Source organism: Chiloscyllium plagiosum, chromosome 12 (genome assembly GCF_004010195.1).
Source record: "Chiloscyllium plagiosum isolate BGI_BamShark_2017 chromosome 12, ASM401019v2, whole genome shotgun sequence".
NCBI lineage: Eukaryota > Metazoa > Chordata > Chondrichthyes > Orectolobiformes > Hemiscylliidae > Chiloscyllium > Chiloscyllium plagiosum.
In genome coordinates, this window is record NC_057721.1 from 21390018 (window position 1) to 21415362 (window position 25345).

Here is a 25345-nt window from a genome sequence, read left to right on the forward strand (position 1 = left end):
CATTGGGGTGGTAGGGGTTTAAAGTTGGCTATTACACCTTCATCAAACATCATCATAAAAAAAATTGTAAATCCACGTCATTAACAACTGAGGACGGGTGCCAAAATTGGGAGAACTGTTCCACAAATTGGACAAGGAAATGACTTACAGTCATACTACAGATACTACATCTTTTAGCCAATATCCCAGAATCCTCAAACATCGCCTAAGTCTCTCCCTGGCAGCAGGAAGACAAAACCATCAGAGGACGACACTGTGGAGTCTCGATAGAAAGGATTAGTCCAGGGAGTTCTCAATTTTGACTCCAGGTCTTATTAAGTCTCATGGCACAAAGTCAAACATGAGCAAGGAAACTTCTTGCTGATTGTCATCTACTGCCCTCCTTCAGCTAACTGACCACATTGAACACTGCTTTCGAAAATACATTGAAGGTAGAAAGAGTACAGAATAAACTCTGCTGAAGGACTTCATCACCCATCACCAACAGAAGCTCTGAAGCACCACCGTTGACCAAGTTAGCCAAGTCGTGAAAGATGTATTGCCAGATCCACAGTGGACAACAAGATAACAAACAAGAAGGAAAGCATATTTGCACTCATCCTCTCTTCTCTAGTTTAGAAGCTTTTTTCTATGATTGTATTGACAGGAGTGACCACTGCATAATTGCTATGGTGACAAGGTCTTGATTAATTTGCATGGCATAATCACCTTGCTAAATGGGGCAGATTCTGGAATTATTCCAGCAGCCCTAAACTGGATAACAATCAAGGTATTGTGGTGATTAGATGAACAGTACCCCACCATAAATTTGTAACCTGAAGGCCAAATGTATCCTTCACTTTGTCATTACCATCAAGCCAGGGAATCAATTCTGATTTAATGTAGAATATAGGGGAGCATATTGGAAGAAACATCAAGCATATGTAAGAGGTACCAATCTGGTAAAATGATGACACAAGACTATGTTACATTCACAAGGAACAGCCACTTGCTAAGTGATTCCGCAACCAAAGGATCAGGTCAAAATTCTGAAGTGCTGCCACACCCAGTCTTGAACATCAATGTACAAATAACAAGTAATCAGAGCAAGAGATTCCACAATATCCCTATCCTCAATAATGGAGAAATCTAGCATATGCTACAAAGGATGACTTCAGTCAGAAATGTCAAGATGAACTATCTATTTCAGCCTGAGGTTCCACGATCACAGATTCTAATCTGCACCAAATTCAATTCATCCGATATGGTATCGAAGAATGGCTGAGTACACTAAATATAACAAAGGTCATACAGCTATATAACTGAATTCTCCTGAAATAATCTCAATTTCAAAACATTCCAATATAGCTAGTTCATTTGAAGTTTATTTTTAACCTACTAAAAAAAAACAAGCATTTTAAGAAAAAGGTGCCATGCATTTTTACACAAACACAACATACAGTTAATTAAAATTAAGCAACTTCAAGTTATTTGTTTATAGTCAAGCCTCTGCTTATATCATGACCTTATCCCCAAATCAAATAAATCAATTTCAGACTGGCTTCAAAACTGGCCTTAATTTTTACAATATGAACAATTTGCACAAAAGTTATGAAAATTACAAACATTATTTTTAGAGATTGTCAGAAGCGTCCGAATGACCAAACAAAAACAAAGCAGTAATAATCACACAAACAGAAATGTGTAAAGAAATCTGTATATTATATAAAACAAACTTGATTAGAATTTAGCACACATCCTTACCATAACTAACAGATGTATCAGACTTGTCAAACTGAACACGATGAATACTTTTTGGGCAAATTTCAATTTCTTGGTATAACTGAAAAACAAAATAGCTGTTAATTTCAGAATGGGCTCGGTGACAGTGAAAGATATTGCAAGCTGTTTGGAAATAACTAACAATTAAATAATGTATTTGGTTATATGCATTTGTAACAAATACACATTTCCAGTATTTGGTTCATACAGTAAACCTTGTGGTTCATATTTTCTGCTGGATAATATGTACTGTCATATTATCATTTCTCAAGGTAGCACTGTTAAGATAATAGTATTTAGAGTTATTGTTTTAACTATTCTCATCTTGACTGTTGCTTGAAGATTTTTAATATAATGTGTGTAATCAATAATACTTATTGATAGCTATCTCAAAGTGTAAAAGCTAAGTATAAAGGTAACACCAAGAACAAACACATTAATAGTTTTATAACATCATAGTCCTTATATTCTAGAAAAATTCCAATTGAATCCATACAGAAAAATAAATCTTCTGGTACAGCTTATATTGTACATTGTTGATATTGTGTGGCATGGTACTGCATGTCTTTCTGTGTGTTCATGATTAAAATTTGTTTACTTTGTTATTGTGGATAAAAGGATTGACTCTGTTTTCTACTTTTTGCAGCATTCTGTATTTGACACAATGTTTCACCTGTACACAAGTTTTACCTTCAGCATAAAATGCTGGCATTTTCGACAGCGTGTCAGCTTTACACTTCACTAAGTTCAAAGAAGTCAGAGAACTTACTCCAGTTCGAGTGCAGCAGAAGGGCCCGAAATTAAGCCAACAGCTATAAATGCTGCTTCCACTGCAAGATTGCTAGGTCTCTAGCCCTGGTCAGGAAAACAGCCTGTATGTGCCCGCTTCTAGGCTGATGGAGTCAGTGGGTGGTGGTTAGGTGACGAACCGGGTTTAAAATTTTAGCAAAGCTTGGCAGTAAACGGTTGGTCATCATCTAATTAGTGCATTCACCATAGCAACACCTCTACCAATCACAGTCTACTTGTCAACCATTTGTTGCTCTCTTCTCGGAGTAAAAACATTGTTTTCCCTTCAAATTAGTATTTCTTGTGAATTGTCCAAGTGACTGCAAGACAAAGAGCTCCAAAAAAAGAATTTTTTTTAGCAACACCCACGTTCTGTACTGTCAAAACTATTCATAGAAAACTGAAATATGCAAGCGGAAAAATACAAGATAAAACCAAAAGACTTAAAAATACAACTGCCTTGTAGCAATGCAACAGACCAGTATAACAGCATAGTCAGTCTATATATTTGCATGTTCTCCTTGAGATTATTCTTTAATCACATTTCCTTTTTGCTTGTTTTCTCATCATGCATTAATTGATTCTGATCACTGTCTTAAGAACTTTAAAACAAGGCAAAGGTGAGAAGACAGTGTGTGCAATAATGGTCAAGTACAATACTGTATTGAAAAGGCCACTGCTTGTCGCAATCTGACTTTCTTGAAGGGTATGGACAAAAAAAATTAAACTTTTCTTACTCTCGCACTGGTCTGCCATATTGCCAAGAGATATCCCACTGTCCTCTGCAGAGTCATAATTAAGCATTGTGTAAACCCAGATTTGTGCTACTTACCAGTTCATGAATATCTTCTTGCTTTGGTACATAATATTGAATCTGGTTGTTCACTGTAAACTTCAAACGCACATAGTGACTGCTTGGCTCCAAGTATTGTACCTACAAAATATAAAAACTAGAAATGGTTGGATGTGTATTTAAAAAACCCTACCCTGTTCTAGTTAACAGAAATCTAATTTTAAACCAACTTAATGCAATACAGCACAGGAAAAGATTTGAAATTACTTAGCTCCACAATGAGTTCTACGCAATCAGTGGTTGAATGCGATGCAGATTTGATGATGTAGAAAGGGGAAACTGCTTTAAATCTCGACTAACTTAATATGATTAACACATAGAATCGCTGAAACTGAAGCACAAGTAGATCTGATCTCGCATGTAGTTTCAAGACAGGAGGCAGCCAATTGTTCCATCATGCCAGTGTTGTCCAAAACAAAAAGAGCTATCCAATTTAAGTGCACTGTTCAGCTATTGACTCGTAGCCTCAACTGCTGTCTTCATCCAAACCCTTGGTGAAAGCAATGGTTTCTGCTTCTATCACTGTTTCAGGCAGTGAGTTCCCAATACTTGACACCCTTCAGGTAAAAAAAAAAGTCTCATCTCCTCCTTATTCCTTTGACTAATTAATTTCAATTTGTGCACCATGGTTACAGACCTCTCTGCCACACAAAATACATCTTTCCATTAATTTTATCCAGACCCTCAATTTTATACTTCAATTAAAACTCCTTGTGTCTCCTCTATTCCAAAGAGAACAAGTTCAACATATTCAAACTTTCTTCACATCTAAAAGTTTCCGGTTCTGGCAATATTCCTGTTAATCTAAGTATCCTCTCTACTCTTTAATGAGTCATTACTGTACATCAATTTAATATTTTTAAATTTGATCTGATAATGCTTAGATATTGGAATATCAAAACATAAACAAATATATGGATGATTAAGATTTCATTGTCATTCTTCATACTCATGAAAATTAGGGAGAATAGATGTGCTCTTGACGGCTTTTCTTTTGAAAGTTAAAATGAAGGTATATGAGAAAAAAAAACATGTTCTCTAAAGTTTTCCATGATTGTGCAGCAAAAGAGAAATAAGTTTAATATTTGAATAACAATTTAGTTCAAAACATGCTAGTTCCTATAATGATCTATCATGAAGAGCTCAAGTTAAACTATATTATTAGAGTTCTGAGCATTAATAACTGCGACAAAAGGGAATTACAAATGCATTATGCAAACACATTAAATTCATGCAAGTCTGAAAACCAGTAACTGCTACAAACAAAAGAATACAAATGATTTCTACGAATAATAGTCAAAGTGTTTTGCTAATCTTCTCCCTGAAAGGTGCAGATAAATTGTAACTGAAATTTGAGGCACATTTAGCTGGTCATTTGGGAATTAATAAAGAGCTCAGTTCCTTTATTTGATCAAAATATTCAAATGTAAAGACAAATATGAGGAAACAAAATGTTCCACACATCCAAAGAGGCACTGCTGTGACTTTGTTCAAACTCAGGCATTCTGTTGTTTGTTCCTAGCATAGAAAGCGAATTTGGTTTACTGAACCTACTACTAAATCTGTTTCAAACTAGAAAGCAAAACACAAGTCCATAAAAAAGTGCTGTAATACTGAAAAAAATTCAATGCAGTAAACTACTTTTTGAGCATAAATTTGTTTTTTTTTTAAGAAAAAGAATCTTTCAACAACCAACCATGTAACTGGATATCTATAACCAGTGCTTTATTCTATATTCATTTTACAGTGTCAGCAGGCATTGCCAAATGATACCAAAAGCTGACAATATCAAATGATAAGTGTAACAATCTTATCTGCACTAATTTGTGTTATTTTTTACAATAAACTATATATTATCCAAGTAGGCCATTATTTAGACTTTTGTTTGATAGAGCTTTTGCTGAACTATACCTTAAGGTTTTGAAACCTCAATGGTCAAAGTTTTTAAGAATTTTTTTTCATCAACATAACATAAACAGATCATTACAAAGGCTTCTCAGTATTCTAAAAACAGTCTTAGACTGAAACTTCCCAACCCCTACCTCACTTCTTAGTGAGGATGGAACACTTTTAATGTAAATAATGGGACTGTTGACTCAAAAGGAAAAGCAATGTTACAAAAATAACTGAAGCATATTATTACACACATTATAATTAATAGAGATATTAATTGACAATTTATGTATATATAGAGAAGAGTTACATTTCCAAAGTGACCTACTGAGCAAATGCCATAAATAGTTAAAAGGTTAAGTAATAAACAATTTTAATAATATGCAGAACATTTACAAAAAAATGTTTTAGTGCATCTACTGGAACTAACTATTCAGCATCCCAAATTTCATTGCAGGCTTTTAAAATTACTTGTCAAGTTAATTAAATAAAGAAGACTGTACATTTATGTACATAGTCCTGTATGACACCAATTATCCATTTAAATCATAAAATTTGGATGGGTGTCATGGGTGAGTGTTCCTGCCCCACACCCACTATACACCTTAACACTAAACTTTTAAATAGGATTGCCTGACTCTTAAAAGTCTGTAATGAAATGCTTGATTGCTTAACATCTGAATCGTACTACTGTACCAGAACTCTTCAGGTTCTTAACTCACATTGTGATTTGAAGTGAGAAGATGCAGATCAAACAAAAAGGTATATGTGCATGAGCTGATGCAGGAGACAGGAAAGAAAACACAGGTAACAAGAAGTTATAATATGGAAGGCGGCATCAGAACAATTTGTAACAAACTATATTCATATTTACATATTTCATGAATAAAGTCATAAATGACGAAACATGCATACACAAATTGATGTGCAGCTGATGGTGATTCAGACCATGTCAGGCATACTTCAAGTTAACTATGACTGTTTTTACACCAAAGATAGCATTGTTTTCTGACATTTACAGAAACTGCATACAGAACACTCAAAAACGGCTCAACTATCCTCAACAAAGAAAAATAATACAAATGGACTGGGATTTATTGTATTACCCTTATGTTGAGGCTGTAAAAATGTTGCAAAATCAGTATAAGAAGAAATGTAATTTGTTTAAATTAAATGATTACTGATGATTAAAAATGTTGTGCCTATGGCATTCTTTCCCACAAACTACTCTTTTTCAACATCACCTTTACTAAAGGTGTTGAAATACAGCTTTTGAATGAAGTGTATTCTAGAAAGAGGGCTTGTGACACGAGTATAATTTCATTCACTTTGAAACGGCATTGCATATTAAGACAACAGTGTATTTGACCTCTAATTTCACCACAAGAACTTGCAGATTTAAAAAAATTCAAAGTTTGATAATCTTATGTATAAATTGTCACAAGTGCAATATTTCGGGACAGCACAATTCCTGTCACTGAACTCAATATTCACATCATTCAATACTAACGCTATGGCTGCAAGTAACGCTTATCACATAGCCAAGACTTGTGGCCTCAACCACAAAGGGCAAGGACAGTTACATCAAAAGAACACAAGCAACTCCAAGTTTCTGTCCAATTCGCACACCTGAATTAGATAGGTATCATTGTTCTTTCAGTGCTGCTGAGCAAAACTTTGAGAGTTCCCTATGGCTGACAATCACAGAAGCAGGAAATACAAGGACCTTATGCATGCAGAGGAGATGTGCCATTAAGAGGGGGGATTGGACAGATTCTGGCTGTTTTCCTTAGAGTAGAAGAAATTGACAGGGGACATGATTGAGATGTATAAAATTATGAGGGGCATTTACAGGAAGAAATTTTTCTACATGGAGGGATCAATTACCTGGGGCATAGGTTTAATCTAAGGGGCAGAAGCTTTAGAGGAGATGTGAGAAAAAAACCTTTACAGCTAGAATCTGTAACACTGCCTACAAGGGTAATGGAGACAGAAATGCTCATAACAGGAAGTAATCAGGTTTGCACTTGCAGTGCCAAGGGATACAAGGTTATGGGTCAAATGCTTCAAAATGGATTAGAATAGTTAGGTGGTTGTTTTTGAAAGACATGGATGTGATGGGCCAGAGAATGTTTTGCAATGATGTAGATCACTATGACTCTGTAATGACAGAGGTTCAAACAGGCCTTCTCAAAGCAACTAAGGACAGTCAATAAATACAGCTTTACCCACATTGTCAACATCTCAAGGACAGATTATTTAGAAGAAAATGCCTAAAGATTAAATAACATGGTGACACTCTCTGTATGGATTCAAGCATGAGCAATGGTGACTTGGCAAGAAGGCCTATTATACCTGTGCAACAACCCTTCTGCATCAGCTAAGGAGCTAAATCTGCAACCCTTCTGCAAAGGAGTGTAGAAAAAAAATGACTCAACTATCCTCAACAGTGAAAAAGCATACTGATAGATTGGGATTTATTATACAAAGGATTACCTTTATGTTGATGTTATAAAAATTTTGCAAAACCAGTACAACTAGAAACGTTAATTGTTTAAATTACATGTGCTTTAAAATTTCCATTATCTGTACAACAGCAAAAGCTACAGTTAGCTTTAAAAAATGGGGGAATTAATTAAAGGAAATGGAAACTGTTTTCTTCGACACTTCATTCTATCAATGAAAAGTCCTCCCCGATGTTAGATTTTTAAAGAAGTCAGAATTTTAAAATTTCAGACGAAAATTAAATAGATAGCAGAAACATGAAATATTGCGGGAAAGAAAATCTTTAAGAATTGTGATACGTTTTTCTAAAAGCACCCTATCTATTATTCCTGCACACGCAAAGATAAACTTAACGACAGTATTAGTTACGTCCAAACATGATGGAAAGGGTTCTTTTCATATTCAGACAATTGTTAGGGGTTTTTGTACACCACTTATTTTAGCACATAATGCAATAATATTTAACACATAAATGTTATTTTGCTCATACTGATAATGTTCATATTTCAAACTCACACATAACAGGGTAATTTAGATTATGTTTTAAACCACAGAGTATACACCTACACACGATTGACTGTATTTTCATGAATACATATAACAGTAAATTATTATCCTATTAATTATTATATACAGAGTAAGAGTATAAATGATTGGCAACTTAGATATTGTTAAGCTAATCATTGGGTGCTGTGAAGGAAAACATAATAAAAAAACAGGTTATTTAAAAGGTAATAATATAAAAGGAGACTTCACGACATGGAAAAAAATAGCAATTTCAATCACAGGAAGAAAATCAAAATTAAACAACTGATTTAAGCAAAAGGTTTGCTGAGCAAAAATTATGAACTATCAAGCTTTTGAAATTGTAATAACCTTTTCATCTTGGAATCAATTTTTCAAAGTTCTGAGAGATCCTTGAGCCAACAACGAGATTTCAAACTAACATCATCTGCAATTGACTCCACTAATAGCTACTTGGTGAAAGTGTACAGAGAATTAATCTTGGACATACCTTACAAGCCTCTTCAAGAATGTCCTGTGCTGAGTTTCCTGGATGCACAACAACCAAAATGGGTCGATCATCTGGTAAACAGACCCATGAAGGCATGAGGAAATCAGTAACCCAGTTGTCACTTTCACGTGTGTGTGGATGAATAGTCATGGTAAGGCTCTTTTCTCTCTGTAGGAAAGGCCAGTAATAACCTATACTCAAATTCTTTTATAATAGATAAGTGAATACAAAAAGGTTTCATGTACATGAATACAGAGACATGCTTTCGCAATTTTTTTGCAATACGATACAAACATATGTATTGTGACTTCAAATTAATGCCATAATGCTGAAATAGAAGCTCAACACTACCACTTAATAAAAAAAATCACATTTTAAAAAAAAAAGGAATTAATATCAACTTTTTAAAAAAAGAAATAATTCTGTTGATGTTTTCAGTTTGTTTTTGCTCCAGGAGGATGCTGACAACTGTGAACAGAACATTTTTCTCGGTAGAGTTGCTAAAACCAAAAATTACATGCTTGCAAATTGAAAATTTACAGGTACTATTAAAAGTTCAGGCTGCTGAATTACGTTTTTTTTTAATTCATTGGGAGATATTTTTTAATGCAAGTCATTACGACCTGAAATTCCTTGATTTCCAGAACAATATGGAGTGATGATTTGGAGATGCCGGTGTTGAACTGGGGTATACAAAGTTAAAAATCACACAACACCAGACTATAGTCCAACAGATTTAACTGGAAGCACACTAGCTTTCGGAGCGCCGCTCCAAAAGCTAGTGTGCTTCCAATTAAACCTGTTGGACTATAACCTGGTGTTGTGCGATTTTTAAATATGGAGTGACATTATGCTTGGCCAGACCCCATGGCACTACGGAATAATCATATCTTAGAAAGGGGATGCGTACACCTTGGATGACCTTGCCTAACCTCAGGGCATTGTCACCCCTGTCCTGTGACCTCGTTGACTGGTTAGAGAATATTGACTTAATGCAAAACCATCTGCAAGAAGCATGCAAGGCTGTTTTCCCTGGAGCATCAGAGGCTGAGGGGTGACCTTATAGAGGTTTATAAATTCATGAGGAGCATGGATAGGGTAAACACACAAGGTCTTTTCCCTGTGGTGGGAGAGTCTAGAACTAGAGGGCATAGGTTTATGGTGAGAGGGGAAAGACATAAGAGAGACCTGTATTTATTGTCAATCCCTAATTGCCCAGAGAAAGTTAAGTGCCAACCACATTGCTATGGGACTGGAGTCACATGTTGGCCAGGCCAGGTGGAAGCAGTTTCCTTTCCGAAGGGACATTAATGAATCCAGATGGGTTTTTCTGACAATTAACATCATAAACCCTTAATGCCAGATTCTTTATTGAATTCAAATTCCACTGTTTCAATCCAGGTCCCGAACATTAACTGAGTTTCTGGATTAACAATCTAGTGATAATACTGCTTACATGGATAAAGATCCCAAAGAGTGTGCCCACTGACCATGGAGGTAGGTTATGCTGAAGAAGCATATTGATGTAAAGTGAAGCTAGATGGTCAGCACAGCTAGTGAGCTGCAATGGGTGCTGACAAAACATCAGGTATGAGTTTTTGTGCTGTCAGGTTTTTCAGTTGTGGACAGGAAAGTGTGAGGCTAAAACAGCAAGCTGGACTAATAAGAGGACTCAAAAGCATAAAATTCAACTTTGCAATATAGACAAGATTCTCAGCTCACCATCTAAAATGTGAATATTTAATCAGTGAATTTAGTCACTGCTCCTTTCACTGTTGCCGAGTCAAAATCCTGGAATTCCCTACATCATGGCATTGAGGGTAAACCGAGTGTATGTAGGCTGCAGCATTTCACCACCACTTTTTCAAGGACAACTAGGGATTGGTAATAAATGCTGGCCATCCAACAACACCCACATGCCATAAGCAAACTGAAAAAACAAATTTTTGGCAATGACAAAAACGAGTTTTCAACTCTTGCCCAATTAAGAAACCTTGTACACCATCATTCTTGCCATCTCAGAGGGGTACATTTTTACCAAAATTCTGTGAATGTTCTTGCTCAGTTTTAGACAGTTGCCACGGAGTTTGTGGTGGGGATCAAAGACAATCATGTCAGTTTTTTCAGTGCAATGTTATGCACAAAGCTTCCCACTCCACTCGCCTCCAAATAGAGTCATACAGCATGGAAACAGACCTTTAGTTCCAACCGGTCCACGTTGACCATATACCCAAACTAAACTAATTCCACTTGCCTGCACTACTCCTATTCCAAATTCTTTTAAACAGTGTAATTGTACCTGCAACCACCACTTTCTCTGGCAGTTCATTCCACACATGAACCATTCTGTGCAAAAGAAGTTGCTTCTCGTGTCCTTTTTAAATTTTTCTCCTTGCCTTTAAAATATGCCCCTTAGTTTTGAACTCACCCATCCTAGGGAGAAGACCCTTGTCATTCACCTTATCTGTGCCTCTCATGGTTTATAAACCTCAATAAAGTTAGCCCTCAATCCAGTCCCAGATGCTGGTAAATCTTTTCTGAACCCTCTCCATGTTAATACTATCTTTCCTGTACGAGGGAGACCAGAAATGCACAAAGTACTCTGAAGAGGCCTCATCCACAGTCCAAACATGTGCAGGTTAGGTGAATTGGCCATGCTAAACTGCCTGTAGTGTTAGGTGAAGGGGTAAATGTAGGGGAATGGGTCTGGGGGGATTGCGCGTCGGCAGGTCAGTATGGACTTGTTGGGCCGAAGGACCTGTTTCCACACTAAGTAATCTAATTATTCTTCAATGTGAACTGGTTTGGGAACTTTTACTCTGACCTGTACATGCAGGTGTGGCTTCACTTAAATATCTCTGCAGAAAAGATAATGTTTTGAAAATACATGACTTGTTCTGTATTATGTTGAAGTGTCAACTTAGAATAATTCTTTAAGCCCTGGAGTAAGGTTTGAACTTGAAAATCTCTCGCTCTGAAACAAAGCAATTACCTCACAAGGCAAGTTGACACTTGCTGCCTACCTCCGGCATGCAGAAAAATGGCATTATGAGGTAAAAGCGTTTGAGGGGAATAAAGATCACCTTTACAGTCTGTATCTCTGGGGTGGAGTCTATTGCAGGAAGGGAACTCTTGGTATCTATAAATGACTGAGTGAACTTAGATTGGAGGCTTTGTATGGTTGCATGCAAAACCGAAAATAGACCCCCTATATTACAGGAATCACGAAGTTTTAGGTATTTATTGTGTTGACAAAAGGGGAATGCTTAATATGGCATTTGAACCTATTAACACATATTGTTATATAAGATGTAAAAGTATAAATAAAAATTAATCTTAAAAAGAGTTGTGACAATATTAAACTACCAAATGCAATAATTTTTAAAATAAAATTTATTTTTTCTGTTGTGCTTCTAATATTTTCTAAGATTAACATCATAAAGCTAAAACTTCAAGGTGCACCTAGTCTTGAATCATAGCAGATAAAAGAGGTCACATGGGGTACTCCGCTGATATTCCAGTGGAGCAACAAATCTCACAAATGTTTATCTTGTATTCTGTTTTTGCTCCTAGGTAAGTGAGTTGGTGCTAGTCATTTCAGTGGACGTTATACACTTGATTGTTTTAAATAGCCTGCATTCATTTTGCACAGTTGCATACACAGTTTTAAAGGCTGAATTATTTTGATCAGAACCTTCAAACTGTTGCACAAAATTATAACATGATATATTTTAAAATTTCAAAGCAAGGTTTTCTGCAAAGTAGAGTACATGCCTTGCTGTTAGAAAGGTGTACACCAACTATAACCAAGTTAATGTATTATTCCGTGATAAACCATTTGTGTAGAACTAAGCTCATGGTCAAGAAATGTACTTGAAGATCCAAATTCAAGCTTTGCTGTAATTTGATTCTTTTTCCCCCCACCATCTTAAGTAGCAACTGGTCATGGACTCAGTGCTTCCTTACAGTGTCACGTTTGAGGAGGACTAGAGAGTGGCTGGTGTTGTGCCATAGTTTAAGAAAGGCTGTAAGGAGAAGCCTGGAAACTATAGATCAGAGAGTCTGGCCTTGGTGGTGGTAAGTTGTTGGACATGATTCTGAAAGGTTAGATTTGTATACATTTGGAGAAACAAGGATTGATAAGGGATAATCAGCATACTTTTGTGAGAGAAAAATTGTGTCTCTCAAACTTATTTATGTCTTTTGAGGATGGAACCAAAAAGATTGATGAGAGCAGAGTGGTCGATGTTATTTACTTGGATTTCAGTAAAGCCTTTGACATTCCACATGATACACCAATAAGTAAAGTTATATCACATGAGATTCAGGCAGACCTTGTCAATTGGATACAAAATTGGGTTTATGGTAGGATACAGTGCATGGTGGTGGAGGGTTGCTTTTCTGACTGGAAGCCTGTGACCAACAATGGTGTTCCACAGGGATTGGTACTGGGTCCATTTTTGTTTGTCATTTATATAAATGATTTGGATGCAAATATGGTTAATAAGTTTGCAGATGACAGCAAAATATAGTGGACACTGAAGAAAGTTTCTCGGATTATAAAGCTTGATCAATTGGGTCAATGGGCTGAGGAGTGGCAGATGGAGTTTGATTTAGATAAACGTGAGGTATTGCATTTTGGCTATGCAAACAAGGGCAGTATTTGTATAATTAAAGGTGGTGCCCTGGGTAGTGTTGTAGAACAGAGGGGTTTCGGGATTCAGGTACATAATTGCTTGAAATTTAATTCACAGGTAGACAGCGTGGTTAAGGCGGCGTTTCGCATGCTTGCCTTCTGCTCAGACATTCATCCAACCATAAAATGTAACAGCTTCACAATTAAATTCAAGACTTTCCTCATCTAGTATCAACTTGATGCACCTTTGAAAATAATGAACTCTCATACTTGCCAGGTAATAAAAAAACACATATCCAGTTCATACCTCAAGGAGACATACAGTTGCCTCACCAGGTTATTCACCTGTACCCAAACACACAAACTCCTCATCTCTGTACTTTTACCACTGGAGACTTTCCAATGATGATGCTCAATAGCAACCTAAATTTGCTATTCGAACACATATCAATATTCTGTACTTATGGCAGAACTGATTTTGTGAAACACGTTAATCAACTGAAGTAGTCAGATTAGACAGTCATGATCTTGTACCATTTTGAGGATTGTAAAAAGGGCACCCGAAATTGCTGCCTAGTTAAAGTAATCGGACAAAAAAAAAATGCCAGACAAAACGTAATGCAGGCATGCATGAAGCAGTCCACCAGCTGACCAAGAACTAATCCTGGAAAATTCCTTTGTATGAAAACAGATAACGGTCACTTGGAGTTCTCTTCAGATCTAACAGTATTGTAACGTCACAGTTCTTGAAAGCAAGATAACTTTATACAAGGCTACTTTCCCAGGATTGCAATCTGATGTCAACTCTACATTGGAAGTATCAGTGGGATGCTGTTTCTGAAAACAATCTTTGTCAGAGGTGGTTAGCCATTTTGCTGGTCAGCAAAAAGCACCAGTTACTGAAAGCTATTGATCTTTTCAAACACTAGGTGGCAACTACAGCTTGCTAAAAATTCAGTTCCTTTTCTTCACAATCAATTCTAAATAAATTAAAACTGCTGTGCCTCAGTGATTATTTACTTAACAAAATCATAACCGTCTCAATATCTTTGAAGGAGTAAAACTGTTCAATAAGTTATAGAGTTCAGAACTGAAATCGTACCATTTCTCGCTCGACATAAATAAGGTCTGTTATCGGTGGCCTAGAACTTCCACTAGCAAGTTGGGAAGGTACTAAGCCGTAGACTGGAGCTACTCTTTCAAACCACGACGTAGTCTTGACCCAGCATGCACTACAATTCAGGCAGCATCCGAGGAGCAGGAAAATCGACATTTCAGGCAAAAGGGAATATTCCTGATGAAGGGCTTTTGCCTGAAATGTTGATTTTCCTGCTCCTCGGATACTGCCTGAACTGCTGTGCTTTTCCAGCACCACTCTAATCGAGACTCTGGTTTCCAGCATCTGCAGTCATTGTTTTTACCCAGCATGCACTACAGGAATTACTGGGAGGTTGAAAATTCTAATGTGAAATGACCCCAGCACATGGAATATTCTTAATCCCCCAACACCCAACAGACTCACCCTCCCACCAATTATCTTCCAAATGACTTTTGTCCCTGATCCAACAGCTTCATAATATCTGAAGAATTCACCCATTTACCTGCTAACCTATCATACCTGAACCCAGCTGATATCCTAACTCCCCACCAATCTGCCACCTGTCTTCTTTAGGCAATCCCTCAAGACTAAGGGTGACTTTCTTCCACTCTGTAGTTGACAAGTCCTGGGATGATTAAACAGTCCAGTGCCAGCACACGCTGCCAAAAGTTGGCCAAATTGTTTTTCAAGAGTGAGAGTGTGGAATGTTTGGATTTTCATGCTCCTTCCACTGTTTACATGTGGTTTCCACCTGGGCCTGTTGGCGATGCTCCAGATGGTTTTTACCTTAGAGTGTGCTTCTTCTCCAGTTTTGGAGGTTTGGGACAAAAGATTGCAATGAATCAGTGGAGATGTTGCAATTTTTCCAGAGAGGCTTCAACGTTTTCTCTTCCTTCCTGGTAACCACTTGCCAAAACAAACTCAGAGTGTCAGGAATGCAAATGATGTGGCCTGCCTAAACTTGCTGATTGAAAATAACTAATGCCTTGATTCTGGCAATGTTGGTCTCAAGGTATGGATATTGTGCTGTTTACCTTGCCATTGGATTTGCAGGATTTTGTGGATGCATTGCTGGTGACATTTCTCTACAGAGTTAAGGTATCTCCTTTGCATTGTTTGCATACAAAAGGGCAGGTAGCATCAGTGCTCTGTCAACCATGAAATTGATGTCAGGTTTGAGACCTTGGTCATCAAACTCTATGTTCCACAAATGACTGAGGCTACAATGTCATCGAGAGGCAATGTTGAGTTTCATCACTGATTTTTGTCTTTGCTAAAAAGAGGGCCCCAAGATGAGAATTGATCCATCTCATTCAATAGCTTGCTCTGGTTCCTGATAATCGCATGGAGGAAGCAGGCTGGTCAAGAACCTTAGCCTTCAGTATGTTTAGCCGAAAACACATTGTCCTATACACTCCTGTGAATGCATTAATGATGGTTTGGAGTGCTGGCAAACATAATGCTGTCTGTATGCCACAGCTCAATTAGGGTTGTGGTGGCCTTGGGTCTGGACTGTAGGGAACACAGGTTTAATAGTTTCCTGCTCATCTGGTGGAAAAGTCCCACTTGAGCAGCAATATTTGTGGATTTTGTGGGATTGAGTTAAATAATGGATAATTCTGATGTGACCAAGCAAGGAATTAAATTTTATGTTGTAAAACAGTTTCTGCAGGGAAAACAAAGCTTGGTTAAAAGTAAGATGAAAAATATTGATGCTGTTCTCTTGCTGAGGGTAATGTAAACTTAGACTAATACATGTGAGTATATTTAGCGGCAAAAAGGCTCTTATTCCAACACAGATTTGCTTTAAAATGGTTTGGTTTTACAACATAGCACATAGTTCAGTGCAGCACAGGATAGGCCCTTCAGCCTTCGAGTTTATGCCAGCCTCTTATCCTAATCTAAGATCAGACAAACTTACGTAGCCTTCATTGTACTATTTTTCATGTGCCTATCCAGGAATCGCTTAAATGTCCCTAATGTATCTGATTCTACTAGCAGCGCTGGCAGAACAATCCACTGACCCCACCACTCTGAGTAAAGAATCTACTGCTGACATCTCCCCTAAACCATTCTCCAATTATTTTGAAACTAACCCCACTCATGATAGACATATCCGCCATGGAAAAAAGTCTCTGGCTATCCACTCCATCTATGCCTCTCAACATTTCGTACACCTCTATCAAGTCACCTCTCACCCTTCTTCGCTCCAATGAGTAAAGCCCTAGCTCCTTCAACCTTTCTTCACAAGACATGCCCTCCAGGCAGGTAAATCTCCTCTGCACCCCCTCCAAAGCTTCCACATCTTTTCTAAAATGAAGCAACCAGAACTGAACACAATATTCTAAGTATGGTCTAACCAGGACTCTATAGAGCTGCAGCATAACCTCATAGCTCTTCAATTCAATACCCCTGCTAATGAAAGCCAACACACCTTCTTAACAACCCTATCAATCTGGGTGGCAACTTTGAGGTATCTATGGACATGGACCCCAAGATCACCCTATTCTTCCACACTGCCAAGAATCCTACCTTTAACTTTGTATTCTGCATTCAAATTCGACATTCCAAATTTAATCACTTCACACTTTTCCAGGTTGATCTCCATCTGCCAGTTATCAGCCCAGTTCCGCAACCTGTCACTGTCTCGTTGCAACCTACAACAACCCTCCACACTATACACACCACCAACCTTCATGTCATAAGCAAACAAACTAACCCACCCTTCCATTTCCTCATCCAAGTCAATTCTAAATGTCAAAAAGAGCAGAGGTCCAAGAACAGATCCCTGCAGAACACCACTGGTCACTGAGCTCCAGGATGAATACTTACCATCTACCACCACCTTCTGTTTTCTATGGGCCAGCCAATTCTGTATCCAGACAGACAGGTTTCCTGCATCTCATGCCTCCTTACTTTCTGAATGAGCCTACCATGGGGAATCTTATCAAATGCCTTGCTAAAATCCATGTCCGCCACATCCACGGTCCTACCTTAATCAAGTTTTGTCACATCCTCAAAGAATTCAGTAAGGTATGACCTGTCCCTCACAAAGCCATGCTATCGCTCATCAAACTATAGTTTTCCAAGTAATTATAAATCCTGTCTTTCAGAATCCTCTCCAATACTTTGTCCAACACTGACATAAGACTGATTGGTCTGTAATTCCCAGGATTATCCCTATTCCCTTTCTTGAAAAAGGGAGTAACATTAGCCACTCTCCAATCATCTGGCAACACTCCAGTGGACAACTTGGATGCAAAGTTGATCGCCTGAGGAGCAGCAATGTCTTCCCTTGCCCCCTATAGTAACCTAGAGTCTCTCCCGTGTGGCCCGGGGGACTTATCTATCCTTATATTTTTCAAAGTTTTCAGCACATTGTCCTTCCTAACATCAACCTGTTCTAGGATATCAGTCTGTTCATGCTGTCCTCAGAAACATCAAGGTTCCTCTCAGTAGTGAATGCTGAAGAAAAGTATTCATTAAGGACCTCCCCTACTTCCTCCGACTCCAGGGGCAAATTCTCTCCACTATCCCTGATCAGCCCTGCACTCTCTCTGGTCATACTCTTGATCCTCACTTAAGTGTTGAACGCTTTAGGGTTTTCCTTAATCCTACCTGCTAAAGCTTTTTCATGCCCCCTTCCTGCTCTTCTAAGTCCATTCTTCAGATCCTTCCTGACCACCTTGTAACCCTCTAAAGCCCAGTCTGATCCTTGCCTCCTCAACCTTAAGCAAGCTTCCTTCTTTCTCTTCACTAGATATTCCACATCCCTTGTCACCCAAGGTTCTGTCAACCTACCATCCCTTCCCTGCCTCATTGGGACAAACCTATTCATCACTATTAGCAGGTGCTTCCTAAACAACCTCCACATTTCTGTTGTACATAAAATGTATACAGGCCTATGGATATTTGTGCGTGTGCTGGAGTTAGGTTCTGCACTGAATACTGTAGCCTTGTAGCTACTTTGATAAGCTTAGATGTATCAGAATGATAGTCAAAAGATGTGTCGCTGGAAAGTCGCAGCAGGTCAAGCAGCATCTGAGGAACAAGCAAATCAATGTTTCAGGCACAAGCCCTTCAACAGAAATGTGGAGGAGGAAGGGGGAATGAGAGATAAATAGGGAGGAGCGGGTGGGGCTGGAAGGAAGGTAGTCGGGAAGGCGATAGGTGGATGCAGGTAGGGGGGTAATTGTGATCAGCTGGTGGGAGGGTGGAGCAGATAGGTGGGAAGGAAGTTGGATAGGTAAGACATTTCAAGAGGGTAGTGCCAAGTTGGAGGGTTGGATCTGGGACGAGGTGGGGTGAGAGGAAATTTGGAAACTGGTCAGGTCAGTGTTGATGAGAAAGTGAGGTCTGCAGATGCTGGAGATCAGAGCTGGAAATGTGTTGCTGGAAAAGCGCAGGTCAGGCAGCATCCAGGGAACAGGAGAATCGACGTTTCGGGCATAAGCCCTTCTTCAGGAAAATAGATGAAAATGACTGGTTGACTGTTAAGAGGCCAATTTTATACTCCTACTTCCTTTATGCTCTAAGGATTCACTCGATCTATCCTGTCTATACCTTACATATGCTTCCTTCTTTTTCTTAACCAAACCCTCAATTTCTTTAGTCATCCATCATTTCCTATACCTACCAACCTTCCCTTTCACCCTAACAGGAATATACTTTCTCTTGATTCTTGTTATCTCATTCCTGAAGGCTTCCCATTTTCCAGCCATCCCTTTCCCTGTGAACATCTGCCTCCAATCAGCTCTCAAAAGTTCTTGCCTAATACCATCAAAATTGGCCTTTCTCCAATTTGGAACTTCAACTTTTAGATCTGGCCTATCCTTTTCCATCACTATTTTAAAAAAAATAGAATTATGGTCTCATCTCCTTTCCAAAAGATGGTCAAAATTATTGTCTTGGCGTCCTCCAGCAAATTCTTCTTTGCCCAGATAAGGAAAATGAGGTCATGTATTTGTGCCAAGTGTAGTTCTGTGCCATATTTCAGGACACAGGTGGAGAATTTCATTTGCACCAACATCCTTGTTGGTTCTCAGCTATCAGATGGCATTTCAATCTCATACTGGGCTGGTGTTGTATTGAGGTACTGGTGGTCAAGAGCAGCCACATCAAGGTCGGAGTCTCCGTTAAGGAAATCCTCCAAGTACTCCTTCCAATGAAGGTTATTTGCAGTTCCAGCTCCATCATCCATCTGGCACCTGTGCCTCTTCCTCACCCACTTGGCAGCCCCCTCCACCCAACAGCAAACTAACCTCCTTAACTCTTTCCAGCCGATGGCACAGTGATTTTGGTCATTTATACATTGTGCAGCAGCAGCTACTGTATTCAAAGATGATGAGAATTCAGTACCAGTTCACTCTCTTGTATGGATTCAAGGACTGGACTACGCTACTTCAGTTCAAAAAGCTCCAGGCACAGAAGTTCACTTTAAAACTTCTCCAAAGTGGTAACCACTTGCCAGATCTGAGTTGGAAATAGGAACCTACATCTGAAGAGTCAGATCAGTAGGTGAGAGTCACTGATGGTTAATTGATTTATTGTCATGTGTACTGAAGTAGAGTGAAAAGCTTTGTTTGTGAGCAGTACAAGCAGATCACAGTAAGCAAGGATGTACAGATCATAGAGTGTAAACAAAACTTGGAACGTGGTGTACAGGTTACATTGCATGGGACATGTGCGAGGCAACATCAACGTGAGCAAGGTCAGCATTATTTGAGGCTGGAAAGTCCATTCATCAGTCTAATGACGGCCGCAAGAAGCTGTTCCTGAATTTGTTGGTGCGTGTGTTCAAGCCTCTACATCTCAGATGACACCTCATGACATTAGTCTGCATTTTCTGGTCACTGGCAAAACAATAGTTCTCTTACTGGTCTTGAAGAAAGGTGTCAAACATTTAATTATCTCTTTAATTACTTTATCACCTTTACTATCAGCAGTTTAAATCTGTCACTAAGTCATGGGAATGTCTCGGTGGCAGATAAAGTATGGTCAGAAAGCAGACAACCAGATGGAAATAAAGTTGTCAAAATAAATTATTATGCTGCACCTTTAATATCAATCATAGAATCACAGAATCATAGCAGGCTATTCGGTCCATCGAGTCCACACCAATCCTCAGAAGAGCAACCCACCCTACTACCTTATCCCTGTAACCCCGCATTTTCCCATGGCTAATCCATCTAATCTGCACATCCCTGGACACTACAGAAAAATTGGCATGGCCAATCCACCATAACCTGCATATCTTCAGACTGTTCAATGCTTGGCAACAAAATAAATGTACCCTGCATTATGTTACAACCGAATATAAAATTAACACACAGTTTTAAAACATTTGTTAAAAATTGTGTCATTCTAACTTATCGCAGAAAGGACATTTCACAAATTAAAAAACATTTTAAGCCAAAATTATGAAGTTAGTGCACCATTAAAATATAGATACACTCCGTTCATAAAAGGTGCAATGTTTTCCAGGGACTTTATAACAAAACAAACAGCATTAAGTGCGATACACGGGAGAGAACAATCTGTGGGAGCCTCAATGGTGCACACTTGGGAGCATTGTAGACCCATTGACTGCAGCTTCTGGACTTTGAAGCTATTCTGATCATGTCTAAAGTCCCACTTTCTCATTAGTTTCAGAGCACAATGACAGCTGATAATTTAATGGTCACAACAACAAAACTATGAAACCCCTATAAGATTGTTGTATCTTAAAAGTATAGTTAAAAATCACACAATACCAGGTTATAGTCCATCAGGCTCATTTGGAAGTACAAGCTTTCAGAGCGCTGCTCCTTCATCAGGTAGCTAGCCAAATAAACTTGTTGGACTAAAAGTTAGTGTTGCGTTATTTTTAAACTTTGTCCACCCCAGTCCAACACCGGCACCTTCACATCAAGCCTTAAAATATAAACCAAATTAACAAAAGTGACAGCTGCTAACTGAACCAAAGAAAATTCAGTATTGCAGCACATGCTAGGCATTCAGGTTCACTGCTGAAGACCCTGAGCAATTGTCTGTCTTAAAATGCCTTGCCCGAACGATTTAATACATACAAAAATCAACCTCTTTCACATTTTCTATGCTGAATTCAATTCTTTCTACACTGAGGAACCAAAAGACTGTACAATCTAGTTGGTCATTAATATGTCACGTGAACTGCCTTCCTGTCTCCAGAGATGCTACCAAATGAGCTGAGTATTTACAGCATTTTCTGTTTTTATTTCAGATTTCTAACATTCACAATATTTTCTTTTTATGTAATTTAGTTTTAGAATTTCACTAATTCAAATTAGATTAGTGGAATTTGGACATTTCAATTTTTTTTTTAATTTTAGCGCACACTTAACAGTGACGAAGTCAATTATTCCACTTGTGCAATTGATTTCCACTTAACTGTCAGAAACCCTTCATCGAGACCAATGATTTCAGAGCAACTCAAGTAACCCTAAAAGTGCAGAACCTCTGAAAACCATGCTACTGTTTGGGATACATAATCAGCCCACAAGATTGTATTTCTAATTGGTTGTTCTATGTTGAGGAGGTTGTGTACTAACAGGGAAAATATGTCTCTCTGCCTCCCAGCAACTCAGAAAATTAACATTAATACTCTTTTCAAATTTATCTAAATTTAATCTTGAAGAACATTTTTCATAAAATATAATCTTACCGTCTCTACTGATTCTGCAGTAATGTAAAATAAGTGGGAAGAAAATGTGCTTAACGATGATTATGTAATGAGTGGAGCCAGGGTAATTTCAACTTAAGTAAAGAAAGTCAGATGAAATTATCAACAATAATCAGTTGTTCTGATCTCAGCTGATGTTACAACTGAACAAGGTAGCCTGATGCACATTTTTGGGGCATTTATTTAAAATAATGGTCTTTCACCAAGACAAAAAGAATTTTATTTTTACAATAAAATATTACAGAAGTCAAAGAAAAAGGAAACAAACCAAGCTGTCTGCATGCAGTTTGAAAGTTTTGAAACACAGGTCAGAACAAAGTTTAATTTACTCCCAACACCATTGCTTTATAGTTGTTGAAAAATACAGGGAAATTACTTCCATTTCAAATCTGTGGACAAGAGTGAACAGCTCCTTTCCAGTTCTGGTTCCGTGAGCTATGAAGCCTTTTCCTTTCACTCTCACAACGGTGACCATAAACTTTCTCAGCTTTGAATAACATTACAGATTTCTGAACAAACACTCCTGGTCTGTATTAAACTGAAATACTCATTTCCTTAACTGCTGTAAACAATCTCCTTTTTCTGGGTAAAATTACACTTGCATTTAACTTCAGTCAGGTACTTACAACTACTCAAGATCTTTTGAAATTTGTTTTGTAAACATCCCAGATTCTGCTAAGCTAAATTGCTTAACGTTTGCTCTCTCTGGACATAAACCATCACAGCATAAACAAACTTCTATGAATGCTCCTGGAAGCACAAAAAAGCTTCCAGAAAGGCTGACCAAATTAATATTTAAAGCCCTTCACACGAAAAATACCAATACCCATTTGCCACTAATTTAAAATCCAAAACCTACATAAATAAATGCTGGGGGGGGGGGGGGGACTTATAGAGATTTATCCGATCATGAGCATATAATATGGCGAAGGGAAGTGGGAAACCAGACAATTGGGAAGCTTACAAAGACTAACAGAGAACAACAAAAAAAAGGGAGGAAGGTTAAATATGAAAGTAAGCTAGCCAGTAATATAAAGGAAGACTCTAAGAGTTTCTTTAGATATATGAAGAGCAAAAGAGACACAAAAGTGGACATTGGGATGCTGGTAAATGACACTGCAGAGATCGTCGTGGGGAACAAGGAAATGGCTGAGGAACTGAATGATTAGTTCACGTCAGTCTTCACTGTGGAAGAGATAAAGATTTAAGATAATAAGGGGACAGAGCAGAGTTTGGTGGCCATCACCAAGGAGAAGGAACTAGAAAAACTGAATGGCCTGAAGGTGGGTAAATCATCTGGATCAGGTGGACGACACCCCATAGTTGTAAGGGAGATAGCTGGAGAGAGTGTGGAGGTGTTAGTGATGACCTTTCAGGAAATGTGAGAATCAAGAAGTGCCCCAAAAGGACTGGAAAATTGCTAACGTGACACCTCTGTTTAAAAAGAGAGCAAAGCAAAAGATGAAAAATTATAGACCAATTAGCCTCAGCTCAGTTATGCATATGGTCTTGGAATCCATTGTGGAGGATAAGATTTCTGAATATTTGGAAATGTAAAGTAAAATAGGGTAAAGTCAGCATGGTTTCATCAAAGGGATGTCATGCCTGACAAACCGTCCAGAATTCTTTGAGGAAGTAATGAGTAGATTAGACCAAAGATGTATGTTATCTACCTGGACTTCAAGAAGGCCTTTGACAAGATACCACACAGGAGGCTACTGAGTAAGATAAAGGCCCATGGTGTTATAGGCAAGATGCTAGCATGGATAGAAGCTTGACTATCTGGCAGAAAGCAGAGTGTGAGGATAAAAGGGTCCTTCTCAAGTTGGAAGCTGGTGATAAATGGTGTTCCACAAGACTCAGTGTTGGGACAATAACTTTTCACTTCAGACACAAATGATGTAGATGAAGGAACCGAGGACATTCTGGCTAAGTTTGCAGATGATACAAAGATAGGTAGAGGGACAGGTAGCAACAAGACAGAGAGGCAGCAGAATGATGTGGACAGGTTAGGAGAGTGGGCAAAGAAGTGGCAGACAGAGTACAACATGGGAAAGTGAGCGGTCATGCACTTTGGTGGAAAGAATAGAGGCATGGACTATTTTCTAAGGAGAGAGAAAATGCAAAATTCTGAAGTGCAAAGAGACTTGGGAATTCTGGTCCAGGATTCTCTCCAGGTAAACTTGCAGTTTGAATCAGTAGTTAGGAAGGCAAATGCAATGATGGCATTTAGTTTGAGATGACTTGAATATAAAAGAGGGAATTACTTCTGAGGCTCAATAAGGCCCTGGTCAAACAACATGTGGAGCACTGTGTGCAGTTATGGGTCCCATGTCTCAGGGAGGACATAGTTACCTTCAGAGGAAGTTCATAGAATGGTCCCAGGAATGAAAAGCTTAACATATGAAGAACGTTGAGGATTCTGGGTCTACACTCGATGGAGTTTCAAAGTATTGGGGGGTGGGGTGGGGGGTCTAAATGAAACATGCAGAATACTGAATGGCCTGGACAGAGTATTTGCTGGGAAGAAGTTACCGTTGGTCGGAGAGACTAGGACCTGAGGGCACAGCCTAAGAGTGAAGGGAAGACCTTTGAGAACAGAGATAAGGAGAAACGTCTTTAAATCAGAGAATGGTGAATCTATGCAATTCATTGCCACAGAAGGCTGTGGAGTCCAGGTCATTGAGTATACTTAAGATTGAGATAGATAGATTCTGAAGGACCAAGGGGAGAAACTGGGAGAATGGGGTTAAGAAACTGATCAGCTATGAGTGAATGGCAGCCAAGACCTGATGGGCTGAATGGCCTAATTTCTGCTATGTCTTACTGCTTTATGGAGGGGCATGGTAAGTAGGCAAGGTCTTTTCACCAGGGGAGGAAAGTCCAAAACGAGAGGGAATAGGTTTAGTGTGAGAGCGGAAAGATATGAAAGGGATGTAAGAGGCAACCTTTTCACACAGAGAGTGGTGCGTGTATGCAATGAGTTGCCATAAGTGGTGGAGGCTGGTACTATTACAACATTTAAAAGGTATCTGGATGGGTATATGAAAGGAAGGGTTTAGAGCGCACATGAGACTAGGTTTATATAGGACATC

At 38.5% G+C, this 25345-nt stretch overlaps 1 protein-coding gene across 4 annotated transcripts in view; it reads right to left on the reverse strand.

Annotated features, from left to right (window-relative positions):
* tiam1a (TIAM Rac1 associated GEF 1a) overlaps positions 1 to 25345 on the reverse strand; it is a 327029-nt gene that overhangs the window by 120865 nt on the left and 180819 nt on the right. For 2 of the 4 annotated variants that reach the window (XM_043700702.1, XM_043700703.1), the window contains exons 10-12: positions 8817 to 8984; positions 3383 to 3484; positions 1744 to 1822 (exon numbers count right to left, since the gene is read on the reverse strand). In XM_043700702.1, the coding sequence (XP_043556637.1) occupies positions 1744 to 1822; positions 3383 to 3484; positions 8817 to 8984 (349 nt within the window). Of the gene's footprint in view, positions 1 to 1743; positions 1823 to 3382; positions 3485 to 6018; positions 6074 to 8816; positions 8985 to 25345 lie in introns of all 4 variants that reach the window. The other 2 variants (XM_043700706.1, XM_043700705.1) reach the window with 2 other exon arrangements.